General features: G+C 50.0%; 1 protein-coding gene and 1 long non-coding RNA gene across 6 annotated transcripts in view; one reads left to right on the top strand and one right to left on the bottom strand.

The window, feature by feature from the left end:
* Nucleotides 1–4,666: 4,666 nt before the first annotated feature.
* On the top strand, nt 4,667–8,772 carry LOC134482526 (uncharacterized). Of its 2 annotated transcripts, XR_010058753.1 has the most exons (3): nt 4,667–5,378; nt 6,349–7,406; nt 7,497–8,772. It is a non-coding gene; the product is annotated as an uncharacterized LOC134482526 (long non-coding RNA). The 2 variants fall into 2 exon arrangements; XR_010058752.1 differs by having other exon boundaries at nt 4,774–5,378; nt 6,349–7,997.
* Arhgef10 (Rho guanine nucleotide exchange factor 10) overlaps nt 7,965–13,375 on the bottom strand; it is a 91,011-nt gene continuing 85,600 nt past the window's right edge. For 3 of the 4 annotated variants that reach the window (XM_063275478.1, XM_006253400.5, XM_006253403.5), the window contains 2 exons: nt 11,538–11,660; nt 7,967–9,634 (listed from right to left, as the gene is read on the bottom strand). In XM_063275478.1, the coding sequence (XP_063131548.1) occupies nt 9,132–9,634; nt 11,538–11,660 (626 nt within the window). In that variant the 3' untranslated portion in view covers nt 7,967–9,131. Of the gene's footprint in view, nt 9,635–11,537; nt 11,661–13,375 lie in introns of all 4 variants that reach the window. The other variant, NM_001427033.1, reaches the window with a different exon arrangement.

Below are 13,375 nucleotides of genomic sequence, written 5' to 3' on the forward strand. Positions count from 1 at the left end.
TCAAACCTGACAGGGGCAAGATGCTGGACCTCTCTGTTTCCCTTACAGTACCCACCTCAGAAGGAAGGGTGTCTGCTGTGCACTGGATAGTGGGGCCATCTTTCTCCATCATCTCGCAGGATGTTTGCCAGATTCTACTATTGCCCTGGGAACTCTCGGCTCTGCCTGTCTGTGCCTTTGTGGTTCATCTTTCCTGCATGCAGCCTTGGGGGAGGTATGAAAGGAAGGTAGCCCGTAGGTCACAGTCAGGTTACACCTCGTTCCTGTTCCTACTCTCAAGTGCTTTGGTTGGCTCCTGTTGCAATGGTGAGTGTTGTTTGCTCACACATGCCGGACCAGACAGTCCCCAGGATATTTTTTTAAGCCCGTAAGACTTCGTGTACCACATTGCTACCCCCTCCCCCCAAGCAATTAAATTCCAATGACTGTCAGGAATGGAGCCAGTACTCTAAGTATTTCCAGCTTCCGGGCATTAAGAATAAATAATTAGATGTTTTGTTGGTTCATTTAAAATCCAACTCATGCTGTATAAGAGGGGAGCTGTCCCAGGAGATTCCCTGAAGTGAGCCTCCTCTGACCAGGCCTCTCCTCAAAGTCTGGCGATGAATCTGCACATGGACTCTTCCAGACGCTTCTTAAATATCATGGCTGAGCTGCCTGGGCTCTCCTTTCTCTTCATATACTCAAGACCCAGTGCCTGAGACTGGGTACTCAGAGGTCATATGGCGTGTTGTCAATGAAGTGTTCAGGGCGATAGTGGCTGTGGAAATGGATGCCACTTGTGAGGTGATCCTGTACCATTCATGTCCTCCCAGGCATTTTGAACTACACCCGATCCCACCCGTACACCGGTCTAAGATGGTACCTCATGCTGGCAGCTCATGCTGGCAGATGAATGCACAAGGATGTATTCTGCAGCTCTATGTCCTCCTGGCCTGGAAGCCATGATAATTGACCAAGGATGCCCACTTAGACCAGACATCTGCTGCCCCTTGTCTCTGATGCTGCTTCCTGTGGGCTGGAGGTCTGGGTGGACTCTACTTAAGCAGACCCTAGTTCCTTTCCTGAGAGGAGATAAATCCTTATCAAGAGAGGACTAAAATCATCCGCTCACTAAACCAGCAAGCTTGCAGGTGTGAATCCTAGTAGACCTTTTATTTTAGAATAACTTTAAAAGGAAATGAGATTCTAATGGTTATGTTGAGATATTGTTTAAAATGTTAATATAAACAGTTGAAAGGGACTTCTTCACTTCCGTAAGAATACAAATTGCACTTGTGTTGATGACCAACCATAGAGAAATTTATTCCAAACCGGTCAGCTGGTAGACAGAGGGTTTTAGCATTTATTAAAGATGAAGAAAGAAGATTTGTATACTAATGAAGAGGGTGTGCTTATGTGTTTTGAAGAGCTAAACCTCGGCTAACTATTTGATCTTGTAGGACGCTAAGCATCTTTATTGGTCTTTTTTTCCCCTTGAGTTGGTCAATTTTAAAAGATTTTCCTTTTTCTGTATAATTACATGTGTGTGTGTTGGGTGTGGAGGCTGGAGATACAGGTGGACCTGAGCTATAATTCCACAGCACGGCATGCGTCCTGGGAGCTAAACCGAGATGCCCTGGACACGCAGTACACACTTTTAACTGCCGAGTCCTCTTGCAGCCCCGAGGTGGTATTTTAATTTTATAATGGTCAATGCTGAGAGCACTGTTTCATATAGGCTATGTAGTACAGAATGGCAGAGGTATGCATGAGGTCATCTCATTAAGTTACTGGAAACCTTGTCCTAATCCTAAGGCAAGGTTCATTGGACATTTTTTATAACATTCGAGCAATTAATGACAGCAATTTTAAAAATGGAGTATTCAACAGGAAGCTCACTGATTTTGACACATGCCGAGACATGGCAATAGGAAAACATTGAAAGTCTTCGTTTTCTGAAATTAAACACTGTTTCTGTGAGAGCAGAGAATTAGTGCACACAGTAAACCCTGCACTTCCTGACACGAGCATCACATCTGAGCCGAGGCGTTTCAGGTGGCACACATTGGTGCTGTCCGGCGAGGTGTATATGCCCTGTGTTCGGAAGTGTTGCGGTACTTGGGTGAGCGTTGCAGGAAACAGCCCGGGCGTATTTCGTGTTTAGTTTCAAACAGACTTTTGCCTTTTGCGCATCCTTACGCTGTTGTCTAACTCTTTCATAACCCCATATGGGGTTAAGAAGCTGGGATTTACAGCAATATGGCCTACCAGAAAGTCCACAGGGCTCCCTGTCACAGGGAAGGAGACTTGTTGCTCCTGAGCTTGCAATGGACTTGCTCCTGGTCACACGTCAGATACACGTAGAGCAGGGTTCCCCTCCTATCCAGCTCAAAGCCTTGCTCCTCTGTGGTTTCCAAATGAACGGGGATCCTTGCTACAGAATACAAAGCACCACATGGAAGTCCGTCCCATCTTGACCATATGTTGTTTTAAGTCAAATATTTGTTACTTTGGTTTTTGGTGTTTTGAAAGGGCCAAATGACGTGGCTCAGACAAGCCTTGAACTCATGGCAATCCTCCTGCCTCAGACTCTCCAGTGCTTTGGTTTCGGGCATGGGACCACCTTGCTCAGTAGAGCTTAAATGTGCCCATGAGCTGTGCCTCTTAAAAGTGGTTTGACTCACTTCGGACGGTGGAAACCTTGTGCACGTGGTCAGTGGCCAGGCGGCTCCAGATGGACATCATGGAAGAAAGAAATGGGGGAGGGGGGAGCTCTGTACTGCAGAAGGCACAGTCCCGGGAGCCAGAACTCGTGGGCTTCGGTACTGTGCCAGCCCTGGCAGCCAAGGTACAGGTTGTCACACAAATCTGTTCTCTCTTGATGACTCGGTGTGGGGTGGAACATGAGCAGTGGCTTTGGATCCATGGATGGTTTAATATAACGGAAATTCAGATGAAAATAGGATAGCCATCTCACTCTTGATCCTAAAGTTTCTACAAAAAACTAATTTTCAAGTCGTCTTTAATTAATAGAGCTTGAAGTAGTAAGTTCTCAGAAGTGTAAATTAAATAATTCCCTTGGATAGTGTACCCTAGAAACCTCAAAGATTACAAGGGGTTGAATTGTATACTATTTTGTGTGTGTGTGTGTGTGTGTGTGTGTGTGTGTGTGTGTGTGCTGGTATTCCCTCCCCAGCCCACCTGAGACTGTAACTGTATTAGGAAATAGGGAAATAACTTCCCAGAGGTTCCTGTCAGGACAGGGAGACAGGGAGAGGTCACTGGGACAGGCTCCAAAGGTGCATGACCGATGTCCCAAAGGCAGAGAAGACAGACATGAACAGGAATCTCAGAGCAAAGTCATCAAGCAGGGAGAAGACTGGGTGAGGAGACGTGGCAATCGGATGTCTAGGGGTGGGTGCCCATGCCATAGAACACTGGAAGCCAGCAGAGACACAAGGACCCCCTCGAGAGCCCATGGACAGAGCGGAGCCCACCTGAACCTCAGCCACAGGCTTATGCCTCCAGAACTGCAGTTTATAGCTCCCAGCTTTGGTATTTTATGACTGCAACCCATGGCACTCAGACAGAAGTTTTGTGCCCTAGCTATAGAAATGGTGGTTTGTTTTTGTTTTGTTTGTTTGTTTGTTTGTTTTTAGCCTGCCAGGGTATGAACCAGCCGACCTTGAATTAAGCTTTCCTACCTCTTCAATCCATTACAGACCCCCCTTTACAATTTAGAGTAAATGTAACATTTACTAAACAACATATAAGGGCTGGGGTGCTGCTCAGTGGAAGAGCCTATATCAAGCGCCTGGATTCCATTCACTGCACTGCAAAGAAACAAGCGAACAATAGCAGCAAGGAAAGGCAAAAGCAAACAGACTAAATGCAAAGAAACAAATGAGCAAACACAAAGAGACTGAAAGGAGAGCCGTTACCACAGGACTAGATTAAACCGGCCAGAGGCCCTAACCAGCCTCACCCAGGACGCTTCCAGCTTCGTGCTAGCTGCTTAGTCTGGTGGGGGCGATGCACTCCATGCCCCGTGTCTTGCCACCAGGACGGGCGCTGTGAGATGACCCTGCCAGGTTTCCCCAGGTCTTTCCAAACACTTGAGCTTGCAGAAGTGGATGGAAAGTGGAGTTCTTTTGCTCCGTTTTTACCCAGAACTCACTTGGGCAGAAGCAGTGGTAATACTTGTGAGAAGAGAGCTTGGTGGGTGCCGGTGTTTGAAAACGGGCCTAGACTATTTCCATAAATGTTAGCAGAAATCTGACCACTTGGTAAGCAGGACAGGCAGTCTAGGTTGTGCCCAGTTGTGCCTTTAATCCCTGCTGCCTTCTGGGATTAAGAAGGGATGGATGCTTTGCGGGGCACAGGATGGCACCGGATGGCACTATAGAAACATAGGGAGCCACCGAGGCTGGCCTCTCTTGAATACCCTGATCTCACAGGACTTGAGGAAGATATAGCGAGCTTAGGATGGTCCCATGCGGGGCAGAGCTTTGGCATTTTCTTTTCTCGCTCTTGCTTCTGCTCCAGCATCCTGGGAAGTGGGTCAGCCTGGGCAGGCCTGGCCAGCTGCCTGGCTGTGCCCGGGAAGCGTGCCCTGCCCCCATTTCCTTCCCTGCGGCCAGAAGCTGTTTGATCTCCAGTGGGAGGAGCAGGAAATGAGAAAGGCGGCAGCGACTGGCTAGAAGGGCCTGACAAGCAGTCCCCGCTAGCCTGTTGGGCCTTGGCCTCAGGTCCCTGGGTGGGAGGGATTCGCAGAGCATCTCCTGTCTAGCTCCTGCCTGAATGGGTCACCAGCCAGACTCTGCTGGTCCCTGGAGGATGACTGCATCAGTGTCCCTTCCTTTGCCCCAGCCAGACCACAGCTCCGTATTCTCCTTAGTCTGCTGGAGGAGCTGGCTCTAAATGTCTCCGGGGTCCCTGGCCTTCCCTCCCTGAGTGCCCCCAGTGTGTCAGAGAGGCTTGTTTAAGGTGGACAGGCTGGAGCCAAGCTCCACCCAGCAGGCGTCCGACGACGACATTCACTCTGCCCTCGGTTTCTTGGATTATGGGATTCTAGGATGCTGTCCTTCTTGGGCTCTTATGGGGCCGTGGTTGGCCTCCACTGCTCAGGTTCAGATGTCCCATTTGAACCAGGGCCCCGGAATTCCTAGATTTTACACAGGGGAATCGGGATTAGAGGCCAAGTTCCCAGGCAGTGATCCAGAGCCTTGTGACCATGGCGGCAGCGAGTTAAGTGCACGGGATGACGAGGTGCTGCTGACTGTGTGGGTGGATGCACTGGGCTCTGCTTGTTTGCTTTGTGCCCTGTCCAAGCACCAGAAGATCAGCAGAAGCAGCATGCCTGGCTCACGCTGGCCTTGTCTCACCAGCTAAGAGTGGTAAGAGGGTGGCTACTCCTATCCCATTGCTGGCCAGCTCGGGTTCCTGACAGCTTCAGCAGACAGTGGCCACATGGCTGAGTCAGCCTGGGTCTACCAGGGCAGGAGAGTGCATTCCAAACTCCCTGAGTTATAGTTCCCCCACCCCCAACCCCACACCAACTCTGTCATCCACACAACACTACGTAAGAACCATAATGAGCCCTTTATGGGCACAGACATTCACAGGGAAGTAGAGGTCTACAGGAACCGGAGAAACACACAAATGACCCACATTGACAGCAGCTCTCAGATGCCAAGGCTGTCCAACTCTGCTCGCCAAGAAGGGGTTAATTCTTTCCCAGAGTCAGTGGGAGCGCTGGCCCCACGCCTGGGGTGACCAACTGCTGCCTGAGCTTTCCTTTTCCACTCCAGTAAGCATTGCCCAAACAGTTCCTTGTGGAAAGCGGTGATTATATTAGAGGGAAAAGTATGTGTGCCCACGGGGGTGCACACCTGTGTATAACTGTATACATGCACACATGTGGAGACCCATGTGTGCATGTAAATGGGTGCATATGTGGTATGTGCTTGTGTGTGTGCTTATAAGGGTGCAGAAGGGCATAGAAAAAAGGGGAATCAGTATCTGGAAGGGTGAGAACTGTCAGAGGTCTGGAGCAGAGCTGATGTTGCTTCTTCAGTGAAACTTTCTGTATCCCCACATGAAGCAGGCCCTGTGTTCCAGGAGGGCCAAAGGTTGTAGAGGTGGAAGGCACCAAGGTGAAGGTGTGAAGGACAGGAGCTATACAGGCTTTCCCTCTAGGTCCCTAGCTGGGGTTGACAAGCCTTACGTAGATGGGAACATGTCCCGTACTCTGCAGATAGGGCCACTGTCAGGTCTCCTTCTGGACGATGACTTTAATGGGCCACCTGCTTGAGGAGAAGCCAATAAATCCTGCTGTCACCAGGCCTGACGACTGTCTTCCACTAGGGGATATCATGGCTGAGGCAATGCTGGATACACACCACTCTGAGTGGCAGTCCTCAGCTGAAGGGTGGAAGAGAACCTACGTCCGTACTTCCAATTACAACAAAATGCATTCCAGGCTTCAGTGTCCATGGCTACAAAGAAACTGGCTCATCTAGAAATGATGGCACGACACTGGAGCCCGCCTCAACGAGGCCACCCTGAGTGGCAGAGTGTGTCAAGCTGGGCCTGAGGACTGCACACATCTCCAGTGCCACTGCTGTGGGCTCAACACCACTGCTGAGACCCTCTCTGGCCAGAAGCCAGCCAATAGGTCATTCTGTTCTCTGGTGGCTTCCGGCTTTCCCTGGGGGTGGCTGGGGCTATCAGGTCGGTGCCAGCATAGACCCAGACCAGCTTGTTCATGCGTCTGAGGAGACGACTGCAGAGTACTCTGGGGGACGCAATGCCTCTGTGGGAGCGTGTCCTCGGGGCTTCCTTGTGCTTATCACTTCATGCTGGGCACTGGCTGATGATGAGGCCTACTGTGTGCTGAGCTCCAGCACCGACCTGGATCTGTTTGAGCATCACACTCTGATTCCTGGATTTTTCTTCACGTTGCCCTGATGAGCCACCTATTTACCGCTCCATACCTCAGATCCAAGGAGGACGGGCGGCAGGTGCTGAATGCAGGGGGCAGGGGACTGTGGGTTTGCAGCTCCTCAAATTTGGTCAAAACCTTACAATTTTTTACACATTCTTTGTATCTGGAGTGCTTCCAGAGTGTGGTGTCTCATGATGGGGCTGCAGGTTTCTCGAGAGGAAACAGGTTTCACATTTCCTCACCTCTCCAGGAAGACAGAGAGAAACTAGCTTTGAGGGATAAGTGTTATTCTGAGTTTGAACGGGGACACTTGGACACTGCTCTCCGAGGAGATTCTACGTGAGTGACCCCACTCCTGGTACGCATCTCTCGGACTTAAGTATTAAGCTGAGGCTGACGGTCCCAGAGGAAGGTGCCAACATGATGGGGTCCACATTCCATTCCCAGGCCTATGAGAGCTTAGCTTTGTGACTGATAGGTAAGGGGTTTGGGAGCTCATTAAGTGCACTGGCTTTAGTGTGTTCCTTTGTTCAGAGGGCGCTGACATGCCTCTGTCTCTCAAATCCAGGACTCAACAGACACAGGCCACACAGCAGGGCTTGCCTCCCTTTGAGTCCCCACCTCGGCGGTGCTGGATGCCCATCACCCAGCTTGCATCTCATTGGCAATGAGCTGTGGTGGAGCTTGTTCTGTGCACACCTTGTATCTGCAGCGTGGGAACGGCTGTGGCACAGGCCTTCCAGGACCACGAGCCTGTTCTGTGAGTCTCTTCTGTCTGTCCTCGAGGAGTTCGCCTTGGTCTTCGAAAATATCAGCAAGGCAGGCAGATTAAATGGCCTGGTGTTGTGATACATCGTGAGAACTGGCGGGCACGGGAGGCCTTCGAGGGTCCCCGCCCTCCCGTGCATCGTCTTTTACACTTAGCGCAGAGTCTCTGCATCTGGGCATCGAAGGAGGGCTGCTTCCTCTCCTCCTGGATGTAATCACCCTTCCGTATTTTATGGGGGGGTGGGAAGAAAGGCAACTTGCAATACTATATTCTAAAATAAAGTCTTTTATTTTTATCAAACGAGATAGCAGCTAACAGTTTAAGAAAGGCTGGGTATATGTGCAATTTAGACAGTATTTGGCTAAGGTAAAAAGTTAGCATTTTAGTCCTTTGTAAAGTGCTGAGAAGTTGTTCCTGGTGAATATCTGCATTAGGTTTAAAAAAAATTTTTTTTTAACCATCCAGTGAGACGCTGATGTATAAATACAGGTGGAGCAAAGGGAGTCTATGGGCTACTCATACCCCTTGACATCCGCGGCTGCTTCTCAAGTGTCCCACATGACCCTGTGCATTCTTTGGGAAGGGGGGTGGCACTGGGACAGCAGGCAGTGGGGGTAGCGGCTGACTGATCAGCACCACGAACCACTCAGAAGGAGTGTCCAACTGCGATGGCTCCCTGACAGCAGGTGCCCAGAAGACCCAAGACTCGACTAGCACCATCCCTGCACGACTGGGCCAGCACCTGTCCCACGCAGATAGGGCAAGTACAGTGTGGAAGCTGGACCTCAAAACTTGATAGGTACTGAACATTTTGGCTTAAAGATTACACGTGAAACGCTACAGATAGGACATTGACTAAATGTTAGCTGTTGATTTTTAATAGAAAAAAATGCAATATAAAAAGAGTATTTGTTAGAGGGGACAGTACACATAAAAGTCTACTTTGGAAAGCCTCAGTTGCTCCCCCACAAAATACCAAGCTGACTGGACTTGGGTGTGTTACCTGGCTTTCCAAATTGTTACAATCTGTACTCTGGAATTTTAAAAATATATAGAATATAAATAATGGTAGCGAGGTTGAGTCAAGTAGAATGATTTTAAGAATTGTTAACGGCCTCCTATGCTAGTAGATGCTACAGTTCCCCGTCAGTTCTCTGAGATGTGACTGGAACTCACACAGACGGCTCACTTGGCGTCTCAGGTGAATGACGGGGCGGACTGTAACATTATCCTGGAACGTTGCTCAGGGACCCAAGAGCCAGAATGCTGCTCTGCGTCCCCAGCACACGAGGCACGGGAGCTGTGTGACCGCTGCACACTTCCTTTCCAGTTGGTCCCAGTGAGTATGGATGCTGCCTGTCAGTCGGTCTGCATCCAGCTGAGAGTTGTCCTTGCTCGCCACCTGATGCCAGGCAGCTGCCTCTGACCTCTGACCTACATGCCCAGCAGTGGAATCTGCCACACCATCACCGAAGAAACCAGGTCCTCCTGAGAAGGCTGCCTGGCCTTCCTGTGCACCCGCCGGTGGCCCTGGCCCCCACATACCACCAGCGCTGAACTGGCTCTGGCTCTCCTAGAGCTCTGTGCCCTGCTCCTTGGAAAGGCACTGGGGTCCCTCAGGAGGTCACACAGGCTGCTGTCCACAGATCTGTGCTCTAGGGAGCTGGAGCCATGGGACAGTGACCCCGACGATGAAGACAGGTCGTTCTGAGCTGTCAATCCTAGGGAGTCTCCCAACCAAACCGCTGTGCTGGTGTCAGTCTGGCCCAGGCAAGAAGTGCCCTCCTCACCGCAGAGCAAGTCCTTGGGGTCTTCGTCCTGAAGCTCAGAACTGGAACGTGGTCTGTCCCGGGCTCTGTCCTTGTTCTGAAACGCTGTGGCTGTGACAATGAACTTAACGGGCCCATTATGCGCATGGTAGGAGACCATGCCTCGCCCTGCAGGACAATTCAACAGAGATCTTTAATAGCAAGCAGGGATCTTTAATAGCTATCAAAGTGCAGGATCTAACCCCATGGCCTACAGACAGAAGCTGTCGGAGGCACTAACACAGGCCCATTAAGGCAGAGTCACATCCCTGTGGACAATGGATCGGTGGATTAGGAAGCTTAGTGCTCCAGGAGAGGGCAGGGATGCAGGTCCCAACACCCACACCGGGCAGCTCACAACTGCCTCAAACTACAAACCCAGGGAACCTTGTGCTCTCATCTGGACTCTGTGTGCATACTGCACTCATATGGCATACACACACACACACACACACACACACACACACACACACATACACACACAGAATACATACATATATACATACATATACAACACACACACGTGCATACACACAAACACACACATATATACATACATATACAACATATACACATACACACACGTATAAACACAAACACACACATACAGAATACATACATATATACATACATATACAACATACACACATACATACATACATACACATACACACACAGAATACATACACACACACACACACACACACACACACACACACACACGAGTGGTTCTCCAAAGTTCAGTTCACATTTTCTCATACTCACACCCCTAAAATAACATAATAAAAAGATTTTAGCTTTGGGCATGAAACACTTCCTCACTTGCTCTGTGCAAATGCACTTTATTTCCCTGAGCCTTAAGAATTCAAACACTGAAGTATTCCAGTGTTAGGAACTCAATGTCTACACTACCAGAAGCTCCTGGCAGTTTCCATTGCAAAAGTTTCTGGAGCATACAAAAAAAGAAAAAAAAAGAAAGAAAGAAAGAAAAAAGAAAAAAAAAAGAAAAAAGAAAGCCCAAAACAAAACAAAACAAAACAAAAAAACCCAAAAGCCAACCAAACAAAAACCCCACAATTCCATAGTTGTTTACTAAAATCAGAACTTCAGTGGTGTGCCCCACTGTCGGGGACATCTAGTGCGCTCCTGGCCACTGACAGGAGACCTGCCTTCCTATGTCACTGATCTCTGCCATGTTTTGGGGGTGCAAATTCATGTGAGGTTCAACTTGGAGAAAAAAGCTGAAGGGAGGATTGGAGGAGGGAGAAGTGAATTGAGAAGGCTGGCTGGCGTCTCAGACGGACAAACGATGCCCCAGTTTCTCTGCTGGGTGGCAGACGCATGGCCACCATGCTATCCCATTACAACTGAAACAGAAAACACTCTGTGATTAAAACTTTACCTCCTAACAAAACTGAAACCTTTAAAATGAGTGAGTGTGCTGGGGCCGTAGCTGGGTACCAGGTGTGAATGCCTATCACGGGAGCCCTGCAATTACCCTCAGCACTCAAAATGAAAGAGGGGGTGAGGGAGGAAGGGAGGGGGGCTGCAACAGCTCTCAGCCATGTTCTCTTCAACCAAGACAACCACTTCCTAAGCATTTCCTCCCTCTCATTTGAACATTCAAGCTGTCCTTTCCAGGCTACTGAAGTCTTCCCATCCTGGATAGGGCTTGCCTGAGTAGCGTCCTGAAGTAGAAACCCCCAGACCCATGATGTTGAGCTACCCTGCAAACCTGCTGCCCAGGGAGGGGTACATACCCAGCCTCCTCCTCACACCCAGGAGGAAGGGCTCCATTTCCCCTGAGCAAACCCTACGTTCTGATGGAAACTCATGGGCAGTAGAGTGTTCAGGATCGGTTCTCCTCGGGACGACCGACGACGACGAGGAGAGCAGAAGTATACGGAGAACATGCAAACGGAGCAAGCCAAGCATCTCTTTTAAGCATGCTACAGTTCTCTAAAGGTGACAGGCCAGACAGCCAGATGCCGAGCCGCTCTGAGGAGAGGCAGGAGCCACTGTGTCCACTTACCTGTCACTTTGGGGATACCCTGAAGCCGAGGGACTGGCAGGGCCACTACAACACCCAGGCTGGTACCAACCATGAGCAGGCCATGGCAGACGAGCAGGCTGGTCACAGACAGACGCTGGTGCCCTGGGTGACAGAGAGAGAGAGAGAAGTGTCCCATGCCCTGCTCCTTGTGCAGGTGGCATTGCTGGGTGGGAAGGAGGGGGTGGGTGTGGAGCTGGGAAATGTTCTGGACATCAAGGGTAGCCTCCCAAGGTTCCTAAGCCTTGTGGCAAAATGGGCCATTAAGATGTTCACGCCTGTGCCCTGAGCCTTCCTCTACTAGAAGAGAAAGACAAAGTCCTGAGGGGTTCCCTCAGTGTGCCTCACCAGCATAGCAGCAAGCACACAGTCAGGTCTCCAGTCTGTATTCCGACCAGCCTTGTCAGGGGTGAACCAACCCAGAGCTACTGAAGTCATCTGCTTCCACACGGTTGCACAGAGCCTCATTGCCCTCCTGCTTCGTGTGTGTGTGTGTGTGTGTGTGTGTGTGTGTGTGTGTGTGTGTGTGTGTGTGTACACTGGCAATGCAGTGCAATCAAGAGGCACTGTCTGTGGTGCTTCCAGACTTTCAGTTCAAGTGTACCCCACAATCAAGGTGCTGGTGATGGTAGGAACCCCATGGAGTCTGAGAAGTCTCTGTAGCCTGCTCTGTAGCCAGGAAACTGACCAGGCCAGCGGGGTGGGAGTGGGTGGGGGAGGCGCTGGGAGGAGTGAGAGTCACTGCCTGGTGTGTGTGTGGAGGGGATCTCCTGTCTCTCAGGCTTCAGAGTACCAGGGAGCCTGCAAGGGACTCTGCGTCCATGGAAAGTGACACTGGGCTGAAAGAGCCTTAAGATTGGTCCTGGCATTCGGCCCAAAGCCGACCGCCGCAGAGGGAGGCACAGAGTTTGCTCACGGAGCGCCCTTTGACTCTTGTTTTCTGTGGAACAAAGGTTATTTTTGCTATATCTGCCTCTGACGCAAAGTTCACGCTAAGGACAAGCAAACACTGGGGCCAAAGCGGACTGTGTGTCTTCAGAGGCCACTTTTATGAAATGCTCAGACTCTGAAACAGATGTCTTGAAAATAAGAGGCATTATTTTTTTCTTTGTTTACTTCTGAACATGGATCTGTACAATTTCTCAGAAGCTAATGGTATGATTCTAGAAGTCTGTCTATCTGTGATGGACCTCCTTAGGGATTCATCCCAGTAATCCCAGTTGACCCCGCAGTTGACCCCGCAGTGGCCGGGTACTTGAGCAGCTGCTTTGGCTTTCAAAGTCTGTTGAGAAACAGAGAAGTTCCAGGGGCCAATACGCGACATTTTTCCATTATTGCTGACTGCTGTGTGGGTCCACCCAACACACAGGAGCCACTTCCTCCACCTGTCGTCCCGTGTTGGGACGGGAAACCAGATGGTAGAATGGAAAGTTCCAGGGAGTCTGAGGGAACTTCCTTTTTAAAACACACAGATATGAGAACCTCAGAGGATACATCTGCACCCCAAGGCCTTAGCTCTGCCCTGAGCCGGTGCCTGAGGGCCAGCCACGCCCATGGACCCAGGCTGTCAATCAACTGTAGGCAAAGCTCCACAAATGACAGCCTGCTGTGGTTGCTCTCCCTGACTCCTAAAAGGGTTTTGCACTGGGAAAGAAATGTCCCTTTATTTATTCTACAAAGAAGAGTTTTTGAATTCATAGTTTTTAGAGTGTTAATCTGGCTTTTAAAGATGCCCGTGAAACAGTTTTCCTGTAAACGATCTCACTTCAAAGACAATTAACAGGCAAACGGGGCTTCTCGTGTGTAATGCCGTCTCATTT

This window comes from Rattus norvegicus, chromosome 16 (assembly GCF_036323735.1).
Source record: "Rattus norvegicus strain BN/NHsdMcwi chromosome 16, GRCr8, whole genome shotgun sequence".
In the NCBI taxonomy this organism is placed as follows: domain Eukaryota; kingdom Metazoa; phylum Chordata; class Mammalia; order Rodentia; family Muridae; genus Rattus; species Rattus norvegicus.